The sequence below is a fragment of the Corapipo altera genome, unplaced genomic scaffold (assembly GCF_003945725.1).
Source record: "Corapipo altera isolate COAL_440 unplaced genomic scaffold, ASM394572v1 2, whole genome shotgun sequence".
NCBI classification, from domain to species: Eukaryota; Metazoa; Chordata; class Aves; order Passeriformes; family Pipridae; genus Corapipo; species Corapipo altera.
The window spans coordinates 9,256,140-9,276,107 of record NW_020884890.1 but is presented as its reverse complement, the minus strand read 5'-3'; the positions used below and the strand labels follow the sequence as shown (position 1 = coordinate 9,276,107).

Below are 19,968 nucleotides of genomic sequence, written 5' to 3'. Positions count from 1 at the left end.
ATTTTAGGGGATAGAACTACTATGAGAATAAAGTAAAAAACAACAAAAAACTCAAGAAAGCATAAAAATTTTATTAAGAAAATGTATAGGATTTGAAAGTTTCTAGAGCAACTTGTTTTTTCTGTTTTCTTTTCCCTTTATCTCAAACACAGCAAACACTCTAGAAGATGCATAAGCAGTAGCACTCTGGATTCTTTCCTGCAGAGTCAGTGAATCAGGAGAGCGTGGCAGGTAATTGTCTATGTGGCCTCCCCATTCTTTTGTTTCTTCTTCTTTTATCAGTAAAGGTTTTCCCAGTGACTGGCCAAACAATCGACAGACTTCCTGAGCTTTCCGCTGTGTGTTTCCAACAGCAGCAACACATACTTGACAGCTGAGAGACAGAAGCAGCAGCACAATAACAAGCAGGGCCAACTGATGTACAAGTGTTCCTGCCAAGCCTTTTTATGCAACTGCATAGATGTTAAGGCACAGCACCTTCCCCTAGCTTCTGGGCCACAGCCTGGGCATTTGAGAGGAGAGTGTGGAGAAAAAGTCAGCATCTTCATGAGTTCCAATCAAGCATTTCTAACACCTGTATGCTGCAGGCATCCCTGCTGTGTCATGCAAAGGAAAAGTTCATCCCTTGCTCCAAGGATTGCAGTGGCCCAGCTGCCAGGCATACTAGCACCTCTTTAACCTCACTGGCCTAATTCCCTGATCTCCTGTGTACATACCTCTGACATACACTTTTGACACCTCCACAACCATTAAGAGCAGCTAATTGAGCTTGCTTCTTGGACCAAGCATAATTATTTTTTTTAAAGAAGAAACTCCAACCAAGATTAAACTTCCTTCTACCCCCCCAAGCCAGTGGGAGAAGACAGACTTTGAATAGTCAATGCCTAAAACATGTCAAGATCATGAGCTTCAGGGCAGCATATTTCGATGCTGAGGAAATGCCAGACCTGGTTCTTTCCAGAACATGTCAGCAGCTAAGAGTAATGGGAATTGGCAAGGGTACTTAGAATTATCAACCTCTGGTAAACTCTTCCACCTTCATGAATAAATGCAAATCAAATCTACACGTGCTGATGGAACCAAAGCCAAATTCTGTTGACCTAGCATTCACAGAAGATTATACTTCCAGTGGAAATCAGGGGGAGAATATTTTTTATTACATTGTGCTTTTTCACCTAGCTCTATCTTCTGGGCTGAACAGCATTAATTTATAAGTTATACTTAAAACAAATGCTGAAATCTTTGAAGGTAAATTTTAATAAGTGTGAAGGAAACTATTTATTTCCATTTCAAACAGCATAAGTTATGTACTTATGTTAACTGAGGCTGTAAAATTTGTGGCGTGTGAGAGAACTTACCGAAGGGTGTCTATGGCTTCTGGTGTATGGTAGAAATGAGGTGGACTGATGGTAACAGCGGTTCCTAACTTTTCAGTGAGTTGATTGCAAACAGTCTGCATTTTTCCAAAATCACTGAATATAATACTGACCTGGGAGTGAACACAGACATCATATGAGTAACTTTTTCATTTTCCACTATCAGTACTTGTATTTAAATCAGTATAAAGCCAGACATGTACAAGGTAACTAAACATACTAGTCCTGTATATAACTCCAACATTTATTTACTTAAAAGACTTTTACATAGCTCCAGAGACTATTATTAGGTTTGCAACAAAAGAAGTTCATTAAATGGTTTAAAACTGAGGATTAAGAAATCCCTTTTTGTGAGGAAGTATGGCATTCTTGGTATGTAGACAATCTGAAGAATGAATGTGCTCTTTGGGGCACATGACTAATGCATCCTGGTTTTTCCCTTTTTAGATTACTAGATGTTAATTATGAAGAATGGCAAGCAAAATGACATGGAAAACAATGCACAGAAAGAAAAATTACATTTTAATTCCAAGTATTAGGTTCAAGAAACCTAAGATATGAGATTAAGCCTAGCCCAGTTCAGTGTAGAGGGGGCTCCAAATCCTGTGTTGTCTGAACAGACTCACTGCAATACCTACAGAGAACTAGGCACTTCAGTTTAGGGACTTGGATTAAAAACAAATTAAACACCTAGCTGTTGCTGGCTTTGGCAATAAGAAGCATTAAATGCAGATGCATCAGGAATTTAGGTGATTTCCCAAAAGCTACAAAGCAGACATCACTATCAGCCCTGGATCCAGAGCCCTACAACCTTCCTTGTGGGAAGTGCTGGCCAGGCAGCGGCTTTCCAGGCAGGAGCCAGCCCTTCTCTGTGGCAGAGCACAGTTGCCAGGAGTGAAAGAGCACTCAGGAACCAGAAATTCAGGGTCCCAAACTTTTTTTAGAAGAACTAAAGCCTCATCTTCACTTCCCAGTATAGTGCTCTCACCCCAAGTCAGGCTCCACTTCTCTCTTATCCCTGACCCCTTTCCTTTTGCTTAGTAATACAGCTTCAATAGGCGGGGAAGCAAAAAACTGTAGTAAAGAAAATTCTACTGCCAAACCCTGTGACATACAATTGCCCTTGTGATTGCTGCAGTCTTGTGAAGGAATATGGCACAAAAATCCAAGTTATGGCATGTCAGCTGCACTGCAGCAGCTTCCTGTGTGCATACCATAGATTCACCTTGTGAAAATGAGACAATTCAAAGACAATGAGTCTCTCAGTGAGAGAGAAGGGAGCTACTTCATATACAGGGTAAGATAAAAAGCAGTTATTGACAATTATCACAATGTAAATAATGTTCATATCTTGTTACCCTTGATAGCCTCTCGGTGTAGTACTTGTACCTCACCCTGCCTTGGATCCTTGCACTGGCTCAATGGCTCTTCACACAGCTGAGCCAAAGCTGAGCTTAGGGCCTTAGACACCGACCAGGATGAAGTGGCAGGGCACATCCATCTTCTGTGTTGACAAAGGGTCAAGCCTATTGTTCAAAATTGCACCAAATCTGCATCTTCACCTCAGCTGCACATCCTCTATCTGCAACTTGGGGGTTTGAAAGGTGCAGTATCAATTTGAACAGAGACTGCAGACGAGGCTACACCTAGATTTCTTTCTTCAGTAGGAGTTCTTGCCGTACGTATAAAAAGCATATATTCCCTTATGATGTTTTGCCAGAAACATGTCATAGCTGTGTTTTGTGGAAATTTGAAAGTCTCACTATGAGGGGCTGTCATAGTGTTTTCCAGATTGCTATGAGCATTTCCAAGATTAGTTCACTCAAGGGAATGAAAAAAAAGAATGATCAAACAAAAGAACTACGGGTCTTAAGCAGAGGATAAATTGCTCAGTCTGGGGCAGTTCTGGGTAGCCAGCAACTTAAGAAGAAGTATTTATCAGATACTCTCAGGGGCAGAAAACAACTGAGCAATAGTTGAATTTTGCTGTTCCTGTGCCCCTAAAAAATCATGATTTTTCATTTAGAGGTAGATCTGATAAGTTCCATTTACAGAGAATACTTAAACATTAAAATGCAAAAAAGTGTTTCAACTTCATCAGTTATTAACGTGAGAAAGTAATATGAGGGTATGCAAAACTATTACAGACATTTCAAGGCTTAGAGAAGGCTGAAAAGGACAAGAAGTTATGGTTTATAAGGAGGCAAATGTATCAAGAAATGTACAAAACCAACATAATCTTCATCCCAAGAGAATGTCATGCAATAAACGAACTATTATGATTACGATATTATAGAGCTTTGTGATCTCATACACAATTTCATTCTTCTGCATATTTTCCTTTGTTATAGCATGAATTAAAATTTATCTCATTACAGTTGAAAGCCCATCTTGAGTTCTTCATTATACTTTAAAATGGCTATTTGCCTGAGAATTTCTTCAGTCTTCTAAAAACTCTTACAGCAGACAAATGGTAAAAAGAGTTTATAGAATGAACTAACACATGACTTTCAAGATTTTACATATAACACAGATATAATGGCAAACTCTTAACAGAGAAGAGAGTGGAAGTGAGTTTTAAATCCATTTATATTGCTAAAGTATGCAAACATGCTGGTCAATGGAACTGCACTGGTTTATGAAGCTGCACTAACGAAACAAGTATATACATAAAGGGAGAAGCAAGGAGAAACTAATCTCCACATAAAGAGTGACTACACTGCTACCTAAGCATACAGGACAGCCAAAACAACACCACTGTGGCTGGATTCTTCAAGTTCTGACACCTGGGTCCTAGGCAACCACACAACTTTTGAACTGCAATTACAGCTGGTCCAAGCTGCTTACAAATGAACACTAAATCCAAGTAGTTAGCTTTCCATATAGAATCTCTGGTTTTTTATAAAAACTAATAGCAGAAGACAGACAATTGGTTAAGTTACCACTTAAGACTGACGTTGTAAGCCTAAGCTTGTCTGTAGCTTAAATAGTAATTCGATAGAGTTCTATTATTTTTTAAGTACAGGTCATCTAAAAAACATGATGATTTAAGCTCTCAAGATAGTAGGTGTCTACATGATGAAGTTAAACATGACACTGATTCACACCATTTAAGTATTTTAAGACTCATTTTAAAATCAAAATTTTGTTCTCTAAGCTTTCAATTATTTCTGTATTTATTGCTGTCATTTAGATGAGAATATGCCTTTAAGCAAGCAAACTAAGGAGGCTGAACCTGTTTAAGAGGACTGTAAACCACAGCTCTATAAAACAGCTATCATTTTATTGCAAGCTTCCAGGTTTACTTAGTAAGAATCTGTAAATTTGCTAGGTAGTGATTAAAGTTTTATGCTCTAAAAAAATAAATTGCCTGAACACACATAATTTCCCTCAGTGAAGGTTTCAAGCGCAGCATTTATTTCTTCTATGGCAAGAATGTGCAAAAATGTACCCCCTTTAGCAGATACTGAAGAAAATGGCATTATTTCCATAATATCTGCCTTTCACAAATCATTTTTTACCTACAGAATTCCAAGTCAATTAGTTTTGCTTTACTTGGAGCAAGCTGATGGCAGAACTGTATAGAATAGACCAAAATCCAGGTGCTGTTCAACTGTGGCTTAAGCAGATCTAGATTAGGGCTGCCACACCACTGCTACTCCTATCCAGTCTTGTCTTCTCCTTTGCATTGCCCACCGTTCAAAGAGCTAAAATAATGAAAAAAATAAAAGCTGATCTGAGGGGAAAAAAAAGGGTTATTAACAGGGGCAGGTTTCTGAACTGACCAACACCTTGCAAGAAGCAGAGGGCAGGAAGGGCGATGGGTGAAGAAGAGTGCAGAACTGTTGGCTTGCTTACACTGCCACAGAACAACAACCAGAGAGCCCCAGAACCAGCCATGCCCATCTGCAGCATCATGTAACATTTAAAAAGCACACATTCATCTGAGAAGAAAACCATTCTTTCTATATTACAGTAGCAGAAAACAAGTTCTGCACACAACATGAGACTGCAGATGAACTCTGCTATGAACTGCAGTCCTTCAATAGTTTTTTTTGGACTATACTGCCTTTATGTTCCTTGGTCTGAGGAAAGACAATCTGCAAATTTTCATCAGTCCTTGCTGCTCTTCTTATTCTTTAATTTTATTTTTATTTTTGGTTAGGTTGAATACATACCTCTGCTTCCATTTGGTAAGTATTTTCTACTCTACTAAAATCTTCTGTTACAGTCATATTTTCTTCCTAAAACAAAGTAGAGAAATATAATCTTAAAGACAGAAATTAAGCATCTGTTGGAACTGTATGTACATCATGTCCTGTAAAAGCTATGTTTTGGCATATTACTTATGACTTTGCAACAGGAATTTGGAATTTTCCATGCAAACATGTTCAGTTAAAAACTAGATGGATGTTAAAGACTTCTTGACATTATTTAAAGTAAATTATACAGTAGCTCTACAATGTAATTTTGCTGCCATTGACTTGAAGAGAACTTAAAAGTGGTTGCTAGGTAGAAGCTGTGTATATTAGTGTGTAACTGTAAATTCACCTGGTGCAAAAACTGGAAGCTTCAATTGCTTTTAGGAAGTATGTGAGAAGTGCTTTTCAGGCCCCTATTTTAAGATATTTTAACAGTAGCAGCTTGTAGCAAGGTAATGTGAATAATGACTGAACACGATGGTAACCCTTAAAAAAGGCTGTTCCACCAGTGATAATTCTGCATCAACAGCAGCTCCATTAGTCAACATAATATCTGCCGAGAGCCCTAGCAAATCCTGTAAAACTTACAAACAAGATACTGAACTCACTGAGATACAGAATAACTTCAATTACATCTGAATACTTGACCAACTTGCTAGTGGTCTAACAATCACACTTCTTGCACTTAATTCACTCTTCAGTAAACAGTTTGGATGAACAATTTATTTAAAACTACTATAACACAACAGAAAGCACAGCTTACAGTGTAATTGTAAATGCAACTTTGCATTTAATATCCAGGAACCAGGGAAGCAGATACTAAGCCTTCCAATTACTGAAAAGTTTTACTTACTAAATTTATTCACATAGGAAATATTTGCCTTCAGCTTTGACATGTTTCAAAAGATGCTTTGAGTCAGAGTATTTCCTACAGAGGCTCAAATCTTCAAGTTTATTATGTTGTATGCAAGCATATGTTTACGTAAATGACATTAACCATGAAAAGCATTTTCCTTTAAAAATATTATATGGAAATTACACTCATAATTACCATTGCACAGCACCCTACGAGAAACAAATTTTGAAATGTCAATTTTATGATTGATTGGCAGTGCTCAAATTCAAGCACAACACTCCTATTTTTGGATAGTCTCTTCTAGTAAGGGCAAGGATCATGGACAGTTAGACACTAAAAACTGCTTTTCTCCTTTTACATGGCTGGCTGCGGTTTTCTAAAGAGTGATCAAGACAGTCCAGCACCAACAGCTCATTTAATTTACAAAATGGGGCAAATCTTACTATTTATGATAGAATCCCATTACAATTGACATGAAAGATTTTTTTTTTTAGAGCTCTCACATATAGAAATAACCACTCAGAAAACACACACTTCTACAACTTATATTTTACAGAAGTAACTACGCTGTAACACAACTTATAGTAAACAAAGAAAACAATGCATTTGTCTTCCCCCGTCCCCACTCCTTAATCCTTTTTTTAAAAAAAAGATCTTTTTCCTGCTGAGCAGATTCAAGTTTTGGAATTTGCCCCCCCAAGGTTCCTGTGTATTCAAGGACAGTGCCATCCTGTGGCTCCAGGCGCTATTGCAAGATCAGTGCCATGGACTCAAAGATCATTTTGTAACATCTACTACAAAATTTCCCTCGCAGCTAATTTTTATCTCATCAGTTTTGACTGTAGCAGTATGTGTTACTGAAGATAAATGGACGAAATAATTGCCGAAGTCATAAGAAGTTGGCCTTCTGTGATACATTGTTCCCATTTGGCACTGTGCTCAGACAAAGATATGAAACAGACAGGTAGGGGACGGCAGAATTTTAAACTGGAATAAAAATTTAGACTACATCAAAAGCTAAAGGTTTTTCATTCAGGATATTTTGACATCTAAAGGTTTTGGAATGGAGTGAGCAAAACTTCAAAATCTTTTTTTAACTGACAGTATGAATATGCATCCATAACTGTGACTCCCGAATAACAGTTTTGAAACATGAAGAATATTGCACATATATCTAAGGATATATCCCAGTACAGACAAACTCTAACCCAGAGCCCACTGGATATAGTTTGTGAGCTGGTTTGTTTGTTTTGTTAAATAACACTATGACAAGTACAACAAATATTATCACTGTTATTTTTAAACAAGATGGCCAATGACAATTTTTAGATACAGTGATTAAAGAAAACAAGTCTCATCTCCACACCACTCCCCAAATAAATCATAGGTGGCAAATATAAAATCAGTTTGCTTCTAGAGAAAGAGAAAAAAATGTTATGTTTGAGCAGCTGGGCTGAGTAAGGGAGATTGGTCTCCCCATTGATTTTACTTTCCCTGCAGCCTTTAAATCAGACTGCACTCTGAAGTGCTGCAAATACTTACAGCACACTATAAATAAATGCCACTATGTGAATCTATTTCTGATTAAAATCCTGTGTAAATGTATATGGAAATCAGGTGCTGCCCCCAGGCACCCTAACAAGCTGTGAATGTAAGCTCCTGCTGCTGCAAAGGTTATGCACTTCTGATCTCACAGACCTCCTATGACAGCAACAACAAGGGTTAAGGAAATCGTTGTGTGGATTAATTAAAAACAAATATATAGAATAGCCAGCTGATTTCTAAAGAGGCCTTAGATAAGCTTGCAACAACTAGAACCATATGGAGATTGTGAAGAGAGATTAATTTTACAGTTGTCTAGAATGGTATTAGCTTCAAGTGAAGTTAGTAAATGCAGTTAAGAACAAATTGCCAGCAGTGAGAGCTGTTAGCAGAAAAGCTGCAAGGCAAATAAAAGCTCCAGCAGTGGAGTGATTTAAAATTGGATGGAACAAAGCACTAAAAATTATACCGTGGGGAACTACTCTGAAAAAAAAATAACTTCATGTTGTTTTTCTCAGAGTTCCCTAGAGTTAACACGTTGCTAACACTGACAAACCCACAACTTCAGCAGTATTTCACAGTCTCTCAAGTAAGTGAAAAGAATATTTCCATTCTGCAACGCACGACATCTCAGAAACAGAAAAAGATTAGTGTGAAATTATTATAACTATAATAAGACACAGAATGCTCTCACATTGTAAAAGCAGCCCACTCTCCACCCAGGCTTATACCACCACTGCTTGCCTGCTCACATTACATTTCTGAACCTGACTCTATATACCCAAATAAAACCATTTGTTTGTCCAGGTCATACTTCAGTTTGCAATTATTCTTCCTAGCCTGCAGTGGTACGCACAGCCCCTCTAAAGCACATTCACCCATTTAACATCCTGTCTACTCCTCTCATGTACCAGTCACCACGTCTTGAATGCTCCACATGATGCCAACTCAGTCAGGCTCATGACAGAACTGGAAGTCAGTTGTTCAGGTTCACTGTAGAGTAAATACTTGCCACTATCTTTTCTAATCTAGCCACACTTGGAAGAGCTATTTAATCACAACCAGAATGAAAATATCCCATTATCTAATAGCTCACCATGGGAGTGTGTCCAAAGCTTATAGTAATCTGTACTAATAAAAAAGAATGCATGTTGACTTGTTTTGTCTTCTCTTGTTCCTCTCAAAATCCACCAGACTTTACACTCCTTTTAACTCACTTAATAGAAACAGAAGGCATTTCACCTGTAATTCTCCCTGGGAGAGACACACACCCAGCCACGCATTTGGGAAAAACACGTAGGGAGGATCACAAATCTATCCCAGAGCAGCCTCCATGTCTTCTTGCCATCTAGTCCCAGAGCTGTAATACGAGCTTTTCCTAAATCAGGAGTCAAGGGTCTTCTTTATTGCCTTCTTTATTCCTGAACGGACACTTTATTTAGGTACCGCGCCAGCATCACAGTTTTAAAAGAAAACAGTAAATCCTACTTTGTTGAGGAAAATAAAAGTTGGAGTAAACATTCATCTTCAAGCGCATGCAGCATCTGAAATGTGGGCATGCAACTTCACGGTGGGCATATTGTTTAGGCCAAGTAACTCACTCTCTTACTTTGCATTTACTAACACTGAATTGCATGGTAACATCATGCAGAATCAGGAAACCCTTTTGCAATTTTTTTCACTCCATTGACTAATCTGGTGTTGATAGCAAACTCTGTCATCTCCTTTCTTCCACAGCTCATTTGTAAATACATTAAAAAGGCACAGACTTCCTGGGAAACTTCAACAGTACATAACTTTCAGAAGCAACCACTTATTCCATCAAAGATCAGATTTGTTCTGTTTTTAAGAGCCCTAGGTGTGGAACATTGCTGTTTTATGAAATCCAAAAACATCATCAGCACAATTGTTAGGACAAGTATTACCCTCATGGAGCATTTACCGTGTGGACAAAGCTTTAAAGGCAAAACTATGTATTTTCCATTGTTGTAAAATTACTTTCTGAGGCCAAAAAATTATTACGGTAAAGGAAACTTTTGAGTTCACAAGGGGCTTCTGTCACTTCAGCTATCTTGATCACATCCCATGGTTTTTTTCAAAACCACTCTACTTAAGTGGAAAAGGAGTGAGGAAAGAGCTCTCTGGGTATATGTCGCTAAGCTATAGGAATCACATAATTACCCTGACACACAAAGGTACAGTTAAAGTTATGTTGCTGTGGACCCCTTTAGTAGTTTCATCCACAAACACGAGAGGATGCAGCATTACATGAACAGATCACAGAATCAATTAGGTTGGAAAACACCTCTGAGATCGCCAAGTCCAACTTATGACCGACCACCACCATGTCAACTAGACCATGGCACTGAGTGCCACGTCCAGTCTTTCCTTAAACACCTCCAGGGATGATGCCTCCAACACCATGAAGCAGCCGAAGAAGGACGGTTTTCACGTGCAAAACACGCAGCCCGCCGGAGAGCCCGGGTAGCGACAATCCGTTTTTTCCGCCGAGGCTGGCAAAGCTGGAACCTCCCAAAGACAGGTAGCCTTTCCCAGAAGTGCCCCCGTGGCTCCCGAGAGGAAGGGCCGAGAGCTCCAAACACCGTCCCTCCCCTGCTTTCCGCCAGCACCGGAGCCCTCAGCGGGCGCCTTTCCCTCGGGTCCGTCCTGGTGGGAAGGCACCGCATCCCGCCGGCTGCCGAGCGAGGTAGGGGAGGCCCCGAGGGTCGGAACTGCCCCTCCCGCTGCCCCCTTCGCCTTCCCCCGGGGGCACCCCCCGCCCCCCCAGCGGCCCCGGGTGGCGGCGGCGCTGCTCACCGGGACGCCGCGCAGGCGGGCGCTGTGGGCGATGTACTCCAGCCGGCGGGACACGCTGCTCCGCGCCGCCCCGGCCGCCTCCTTGCGGCTGCCGAGCCGCAGCGACACCCGCGCCCGGTCCGGGCGGGCGCTCAGCTCCGCGCTGCCGCTCACATGCACCTCCCGCCCGGGCGGCACCGGAGGCCCAGCGCGGCCCAGCGGGGCGGGGACCGGGGCCGGGGCCGGGACTGCGTCGAGCTCGGCGAAGACACGGGCAGGGGGCGGTGCCGGCTGCGCCCGGGCCATGGCGGCGGCGGCTCTTCGCGGCACCATGGCAACCCTGGGGCGCCACGTCACCGCCCGCCCACCACCGCCCCCGCGCGGCCGCCCGAGCCAGCGGCTCCCGCCGGGATCGGCGCCGAGGCCGAGGGCGCGGAATCACGGAACCGATTAGGTCGGAAAACACCTCTGAGGTTGTCGAGTCTAGCCTGTGACCGAACACCGCCGTGTCAGCTATTCCATGGCACTGAGTGCTACGTCCGGTCTTTCCTTAAACACCTCCAAGGACGGTGTCTCCACCACCTCCATGGATAGGCCATTCCAATGTCTAATTGACCTTTCTGTGAAGAAATTCTTCCAAATGTCCAACCTAAGCCTCCCCTGGTGCAGCTTAAGATCATGTCCTCTCTTCTTGTCATTAGTTGCCTGAGAGGTCCCTCTGATGCTCGCCGAGGGGGTGCATGATCCGCTTGTCCTCCCAATTCCTTTTCTGCTTTCCAGACAGTCAGGCCCCAACTGACAGTCAGTGTTATTCCTGCCCAGATGCAAGTTTTGGCATTTCTCCTTGCTGAATTTCATGAGATGTCTCTCAGCTCAGTTCCCCAGTCAGTCTGAGAGACTGTGAAATGAGTAACTCAGTGACCAGCTCTGTATGTCTGGTCTCATTTGTATGAGGATTTTTGGGAAGGACTGTGAATATGACATTACTGTTTACATTTGTGTTACATCGTGTTTTGGTTACCTGAAATCTGCAGTCTAGCACAGAGTCTGGAATGATACTGAATGTTTATACAAGGTCTTGAAGCCTTCAGAATTCCCATTGCAAAATGTTGGAAAGTCTGTGTTACATGATACAGATAAATATTGCTATACTCTCATAGATAAAAACATGACATGTAAAGACATCATGACCTGATTTTACAAATCAGATAAAGATTCCTTGGAGGTATCAGGGAAGGGAAATACTGAGGGAATTGAAGCCATGTCTTTCTTCGCCCTCATTAATCCACTTGGTGCAGTGTGTGCTTCATGTACCATCATTAGGGAGCTTCTGTACAAACTTCCTTTCCCATCATTAATATCATATCTACCTTAAGAGGTATCAGTGACTTCTTCACGCTTCATGACTTTTGGAGTCTTCTGCCTTTGAATTTGGTCTCCAGATTTGCTGAACACTTAAAGCTTCAGATGAAATGGATCGAACCTGTTAGGTATTCATTACCTCTGGAGAGGACACTCCATGTTTCTCAGCAGGAATAACAAGAAGTAGAGAAAATTTTGAGTGTAACTGACTTTGATCAAAGTTATATGACAAGACAAGGAAGAAGCTTGTAACAGAATCCAGTAATATTGGTGCCTAGTCATTTAACATAAAGTGAGAGCTTACATGAATGAATTCTGGGCACTGCTGACTTTCAGAAATGAAATACAAAATGGAAAATGAGTACAGAGGAAATTATAATTGTAAATATATAATAAATATATAATAAACAGGGAGTTTTCAAAATGCTTTTGAAAATAGTCTGTCACAGGGGCACTTAATTTTTTTTTGATTCTTTGTTTAGCCCAGATGTTTGTAGAGGATTTACTTAAATATGTAACAGTATCAATAGACAACCTCTAACTATTGAATGGTGCTTATCAAGAAATCATCAATAACGCTTTGAAAGAATTGCTGGATAATACAATGTAGCCAAATTGTTCACTTTCCATTTTTTTTTTTAATGTTCAAGACTATTCTGATTTAGCTGTTGATTAAAAGTGATTTGCCTTTTTATGAAAGATAGACTGTATCAAACAAAATCTGTTGGAGTGTTTACACTCATATTAAATATGCAATGAAGTCTCATAGGTGTTTTGCACTTTGTAATTCAATGCTGTTTGATGTTTAACTTTCTGTGTGTTAGCAGTGAAGTGGTACCTTGCTTATGACTTTTAGAAATGGAGCTGTATTTGTTTATTGAGGTAAGATTTTTGAGGTTTGGAATGTGTGTGATGAGGAAATCTCTTTTAAAAGCTGCTGCCAAATGCTTTTTTTGTGAAAGGACAATTTGCAGAATCGATGTTGACTGATGTCTTTTTGCTGTCATGTGTCTTGGATGGTGACTCAGTGTACTGCAAAACATTTAGTACCTGTGTACTACCTAGTTATTCCTTACAAGGTTTTTACGCAAAAAAAATTGGTCACTCACTTTTTACATGACATTGACAATCACTCTGTAGGGGTGAATAAGTATCCCCTGTAAGCCAGATTTGTTACCTTTTCAGAACCATATGAGACTCAAAATTGAGAAGGTTAGGTCCAGATTTCTGGAATTCCTTGGAGGACTAAATTCACTGTATATGTTACCACTTTCCCCTTCATATCCTTCCTCAGAAAAGGTTTTAGGTAGAAACCCTAACTCCATTCCCTATGAAAAGTTAAGCCTAGTATTAAAGACTTGGAATAGTGCTCAGACTATACTCAGTGGTGCAGTTTGGAGTGAAAACCTGTAGAGTGATAATACCAGTGTTAACTGCCCAATAATAATTTTCCTGTATGCTTTTTCTATATGTTTTTAGACGCAGTTTCTCTGGCAGACTCTTGGCACAGCAACGTGGTTGCTCCCAAGTACAAATGCTTGTTACAGCAGCTACCTGCCACTGGGGCACCTTGCTCAGGCAGCCTACTGACCAGTCCTCTATCTGCATCTGCCAGTGGGTGGAAGAGCTGGAACTGTGACTCCTAATATCATTTTTGGTTAGTGGAGAAGATTTCCCAAGGGTTTGAAGTAGAAGTAGTGCCATGTGACTTGGGAGCAAATAACTAAACACACAAAGTAGATCCCTTAGTAAATGAGATTTAAAGAAAGGATATATCAATAATTTTGCAGGAATGTCTAGTTTTAGAATGGCCACCATGATTGCAACAGCAACTGGGTTAGTGAAAATCTAAGTGATACAGCAGGAGAAAAGCCAAATAAGAGTACAAAGATCAGCCAAGAGAAAATGTTTGCAGGAAAAGTTGCCTATAAAAATGCTTTTGAAGGGCTCTGGAGGCTTTTTATTAGTAAAAAATGGCAAAGTACCAGAAAGAGAAAATGGAACACATGAGACTTGTAGAGACAGGAGGACAATGCATGGCAATGCCAGAAAAAAGAATTGCAGAAGAAGAGCTGTCAGAACAGATAATATCAGGTTGATAGTTCTAACAAGGTAGAGAGGTCTGTGATCTGAAAACTGCACCTCAAGAGAACATTTGTGAGCATGCTTGGACTATGAATCTGGAGATCTGCAATGCTGCTATTAAGTGTAACAATAATTCGGATGTAAAGGTGACTGATTTCTAAAGAAACTTTTGAGCAGTTGTAAAGTAGCTATGAAATGGAGCAGACGGGCATTGTCATTAGTAACCCTGAGGGACTAACATTTTTTGGAAATTATGTAAAATAATGAATAATCAGGATCAGTTCCAAAGCCTTGCAAGATACATAGAAAAAGACTTGGGTGTTATTTCCTCTTTTTTTACCCCAAATGATAAATTTTATTTAAAAAAAAATATTTTCTCTGTGCTATGAAACTTTTTTTTAAACCTAAAATTCCCATGGACACTTTATGTGTACTTAGGGACATGTAGAATACTCTTGAGCCTTAGAAATCCATCAGATTTCCATTAGGGTATGTGTTTGCTTGCTATTGAAGTTAAGCTGTCAAGTTATTTTATTGTAGGTCTCTGTACTATGATGTCTATGGACCATGTTTGAAGTTGAATCCCCCTCTTAATAGTCTCTGTCCCCTATGATACATAAAAATGTGTCATAGATATCATATTAGGCTGAGCCAGTTGGGATTGTTCAGCCTGGAGAAGAGAAGGCTCCAGTAGCAGCCTTACAGTACTTAAAGGGGGCCTACTGGAAAGATGGGGACAGATGTTTTAGCAGGGCCTGTAGTGATAGGACAAGAGATGATGGCTTTAAACTAAAGGAGAGTAGACTCAGACTAGATATAAGGAAAACATTTTTTGTGATGAGGGTGGTGAAACAACAGAACAGGTTTCCCAGAGAGGTGGTTGATGTCCCAATTCCTGGAAACATTTAAGGTGGATAGGGTTTTGAGCAACCTGGTCTAGTGAAAGGTGTCCCTGCAGGAGGGTTGGACTAGATGGCCTTTAAAGGTCCCTTCCAACACAAACTATTAAATGATTCTATGATACTACATTTTGTTTAAAAAATTGAGTATTTTTTATTATATTTTGGTAAGAGCAGACTTCATATCTGCTAACTGTACTTCTCTAGTTTTCAGAAGACCAGTGTTGTCAGTGAGAAATAGGTCGGCCTTGATAATCCATGACACTTTTCTCTGTATTTACTCTTCCACTTTTTGTATGAATAATATCTTTATTTAACTAAGTTTAGATCTGTGGAGAAATGAAGTGTCAATATTTGCAATGACCTTGAGTATGACTAATATTCCTATTTTACACTAGGGACCCTGGTTTGCACCTGAAATAGGGATATTAGAATTTTTATGTTTAAAAATATAGGCTACGGGGAGTTATACAAATACTAAGGAAAATAGGGAATTGCAAGATCAACCATATGGTTTTATTTATACCAATCTGGCACGTTTGGGGAGATTTCAAGGTTAGATTCTCCACTCTTTCTCCTGCAAGTATGTATCTAAAGTTGTAACTGTTTAGATTTCACCACACTGTAGTGTGCTGCAGAACAGAGCAGAGGGTTGCAACAGAGGCCAAATCATAGAACCATAGAATGGCCTGGGTTTGAAGGGACTTTAAAGATCATGTAATCCCACCCCACTGCCATGAACAGGGACACCTTCCACTAGATTGATTTGCTCAGGGTCCCATCCAACCTGTCCTTGAACACTTCCGGGGATGGGACATCCCCAACTTCTCTGAGCAATCTGTTTCAGTACCTCAAGACCCTCACAGTAAAACATTTCTTCCTAATATCTAATCTAAACCTATTCTCAATTTAAAACCATTTCCCCCTTGTCCTATCATTACAGGTCCTTGTAAAAAATTCTTCTCCAGCTTTCCAGTATGCCCGTTTTAGGTACTGGAAGGCTGCTATAAGGTCTCAACAGAGCCTTGTCTTTTCCAGGCTGAACAATGCCAGTTTTCTTAGTCTTTCCTTATAGGAGAGGTGTTCTATCCCTCTGATAATCTTTGTGGTCCTCCTCTGGACTCTCTCCAACAGATCTATGTCCTTCTTGTGCTGGGGACCCCAGAGTTGGATGCAGTAATCCAGACTGGAGAACATGACATCAATTCATAGTTTTTTGGGGTAATATTTGTCTCTCAGGAAACTGAGCACTGAAGAAGATAATTTTGCTTTTAAATGGGAGGGTTCTACTGCATTAAATGACTCTGCTGTGGATGTATTATGAAGTGAAATATAGTAATTGCTACAGTGCTAGGGAAAGCCAAACAATTAAATACTTACATCTCTCATTTGATTGTACTGTCCTTGAAAGTGATCACTGAAGTGTGTTAAAAAGGAATTGTTGTAGCACATATAAAAAATAAGTACAAATGTTAGTTATCTTGCAACATTGTGCTATGGGATTACAGTAGGTGGGAACGGTTGAAGTCAATGCATATTACAAAAATGAAGTATGTGGCATAAAATGTAATTGCAGAAATTGCTATGAATTGGAAGGTTTGTTTACATTAACTGTATTGAGAAGATGAGCTCTATTTTAGTTTTCATCAGTGCAGCAACAAGAGCAAAATTACAATTGAGTGGGAGAAGGGAATGGGAGAGGAATGAATCTGTTTGCTCTAATACCTCAGCCACACAATACTTTCTTTACTAAAGTCTAATCATCAGTGTCAAGACCACAAATAAAATTGATTCATTTTTAGAGATTGCTGGGGAAATATCTCAGCTAGTAGAAAATTTGTTAGAGTTGATGGAGCCAGAAAAGGAGAAAACCTGCTTTAACTTTTAGAGTTTAGGTTGAACTTCCATATTTTGCTAATAAGGTGACCATCAGTGTATCTTTACCCATAAACTGGAAATTTGATGTGGAATGGAAGAAAGAAAACACCCACAGAAGTCCAAAACTGTAATTGAGAGTGGTTTGTGAGAGGAAAAAAAGTGAAACTTTTTAAAAGTAAAGCAAGAAGTAGGACCTGGGAAACTACAGGCCTGTCAGTCTCACTTCAGTGTCTGGTAAAGTTATGGAAAAGATTATTTTGGGAGGTATTGAGAAACACCTGAAAGACAATGTAGTCATCGGTCACAGCCAGCGCGGCTTCGTGAGAGGAAAGTCCAGCTTATCAAACCTGATTTCCTTCTATGACAAGGTAACCTACCTAGTTGATCAAGGCAAGCCAGTTGATGTCATCTTTTTGGAGTTCAGTAAAGCTTTCCTCATCTCAGCCTTGGCCATATTGATCAACATAACTGGTCTACTCTGGCCTCAAATTGGGAGGCCTGGAGACACACCATCTATAACGCTGCAGATGCCTTTGAGAACACACGCAGGATCACTCTCGAGGAGAAAAGGCAACGCAGAAAGAACCATGTCTTGCGGAATACACCATCTAAGGAGTCTTTCTGTTGTGCCTTTTGCAATCGGACATGTCTGTCAAATATTGGCCTCATAAGTCACCAACGTGCCAATCTCTAACAAATGTGGATAAAGCCTTCCCAAATCTTCGTTTGCAAAGCCCAGCCATGAAAGCTTTCCAAACCGTCCCTCACAGGATCCTTCTAGACAAAATGTCCAGCACACAGTTGGATAAACACATCGTGTGGTGGGTGAACAATTGGCTCATGGGTTGAGCACAGAGGGTAATAGTGAGTGGGGTAAAATCAGAGTGGTGACTTGTCACTAGTGGGGTTCCACAGGGCTCCATCTTAGGCTCTGTGCTCTTCAACATCTTCATAAATGACCTAGATGCAGGACTGGAAGGGGTACTAAGCAAGTTTACACAAAACTGGGAGGAGCTGTTGACTCCCTTGAAGGCAGGGAGGTCCTGCAGAGAGACCTCGAGAAATTAGAGGACTGGGCAATCACCAACCTGTTCAACAAGGGGAAGTGCCAAATTCTGCACCTGGGATGGGGCAACCCCAGATGTACATACAGACTGCGGAGTGAGATGCTGGAAAGCAGTGCCACAGAAAGGGACCTGGGGGTCCTGGTCAGTGACAAGTTGAATATGAGTCAGGAGTGCCCTGGCATCCAGGAGGGCCAACTGTGTCCTGGGGGGCATCAGGCAAGCATCGCCAGCTGGTCGAGGGAGGGGATTGTCCCACTCTCCTCTGCACTGGTACAACCTAACCTTAAATATTGTGGCAGTTTTGGGCACCACAATATAAGAAGGATATTGAACTCTTAGAGAGCATCCAAAGGAGGGCAACAGAGATCGTGAAGGGCCTTGAGGGGAAGCTGTATGAGGAGCGGCTGAGGTCACTTGGTCTGCTCAGTCTGGAGAAGAGGAGACTGAGGGGAGACCTAATTGCAGTCTAGAACTTCCTCGTGAGGGGAAGAGGAGGGGCAGACACTGATCTCTTCTCTGTGGTTACCAGTGACAAGACCTGAGAGAATGGACTGAAGCTGTGTCAGGGGAGGTTTAGTTTGGATATTAGACAAAAGTTCTTCACTCAGAGGATGGTTGGGTACTGGAACAGGCTCCCCAGGGAAGTGGTCACAACACCAAGTCTGTCAGAGTTCAAGAAACATTTGGATGATACTCTTGGGCACATAGTGTGATTGACTCTTGGGAATGGTCCTGTGCAGGGCTAAGGGTTAGACTCAATGATCCTTGTGGGTTCCTTCCAACTCAGCATATTCTGTGATTTGGTGATTCATTAATACCACTATTTTTTCTTGTAACTCACTTATTTTGATAATAATTTAATTTAATACCATTCTATCATTTAATACCATTTAAATCAGCAATTTTTATAATTTATTTTTGGTTGAATAATTACATTATGAATCTGTTTTCAACATTTATAAGGCATCTTTTTTTTTGTGGAAGGAAAACTACAGTCCTTTCTTTGTTTACTTTGTAGTCCCTGCGCAGTACTGGAATGGGAAATGTGGAGTCAGTCAGTGCAAATGAGAATCAAGCCACATGTCTGAAAAGCAATGAGCAACTGAAGAAATAGTTTTGAAGGGGAAAGTTTGTAATTAACCTCTCTGACACCATCCTCAAAGATACTGGGAGTTCTTGGTTCTCATCAACTTCAAAGAGAATTCAGTGTTCAGTATTTTCTTGCAGAATTGGGGGTGCAGAAATGAGGGCCAGATGATAATAAGCTGATAGGATGAGAAACACTTGTGAAAGACAATGCTAAAAAAGCATTTCTTTCTCAATTTTTGGTATGTCATGGGTTGTGCAGTGACGAAAAATGGCATAAGATGGCAGTAGGAGATTGCAAAATATAGTGGTTTGGAATGGCACATTCCAGTGAATTAACCCACTGGCTTGCAATAAGGATGATTGAATAACAAGTGACAAATAGGGGCTGCTGAGCTCCATTAGGATGTTGGTTTCTAACTTTTTCTTTTGCATTTTTCTTTTCCTCAGAGGAAAATCTCCAGTATATTTGACATTTATACTTTCTTGTCTGAGTGTGGGAAAATGAAATAGTTTTCCATACTGCACTGCCATCTGTGTGGAAGCACTTGAAATTCACCACTCGTACATCTTTATCAGTGCTGTATGAAAAACACTCCAAACTTAGTGTCATATTAAATATGGTATCATGTGCTGATGAGAACAAAGTAGGTTGAAACAACCACATCTGTAATGCACATGCAGCTTTACAGCCTTTCTTTTGAAGCAACATGAGCAAGAGGCTATTAAGTTTATCCTCTGCTGAACTCCAGTGTGGAGAACAGGTTACTGTGGGCCTAGACCTGTGCTGGCAGCTCTAGTCAAACTCTAGAAGGGTAG

General features: G+C 40.6%; 1 protein-coding gene across 1 annotated transcript; it reads right to left on the bottom strand.

Moving 5' to 3' along the window:
* Nucleotides 1-51: 51 nt before the first annotated feature.
* IRAK1BP1 (interleukin 1 receptor associated kinase 1 binding protein 1) lies at nucleotides 52-11,144 on the bottom strand. Its single transcript, XM_027645115.1, has 4 exons — nucleotides 10,794-11,144; nucleotides 5,555-5,620; nucleotides 1,359-1,489; nucleotides 52-373 (listed from the first exon to the last, which is right to left on the bottom strand). Exons 1-4 carry the CDS (start codon nucleotides 11,103-11,105, stop codon nucleotides 103-105), a joined length of 780 nt encoding a protein of 259 aa, XP_027500916.1. The 5' UTR covers nucleotides 11,106-11,144; the 3' UTR covers nucleotides 52-102.
* Nucleotides 11,145-19,968: the final 8,824 nt, after the last annotated feature.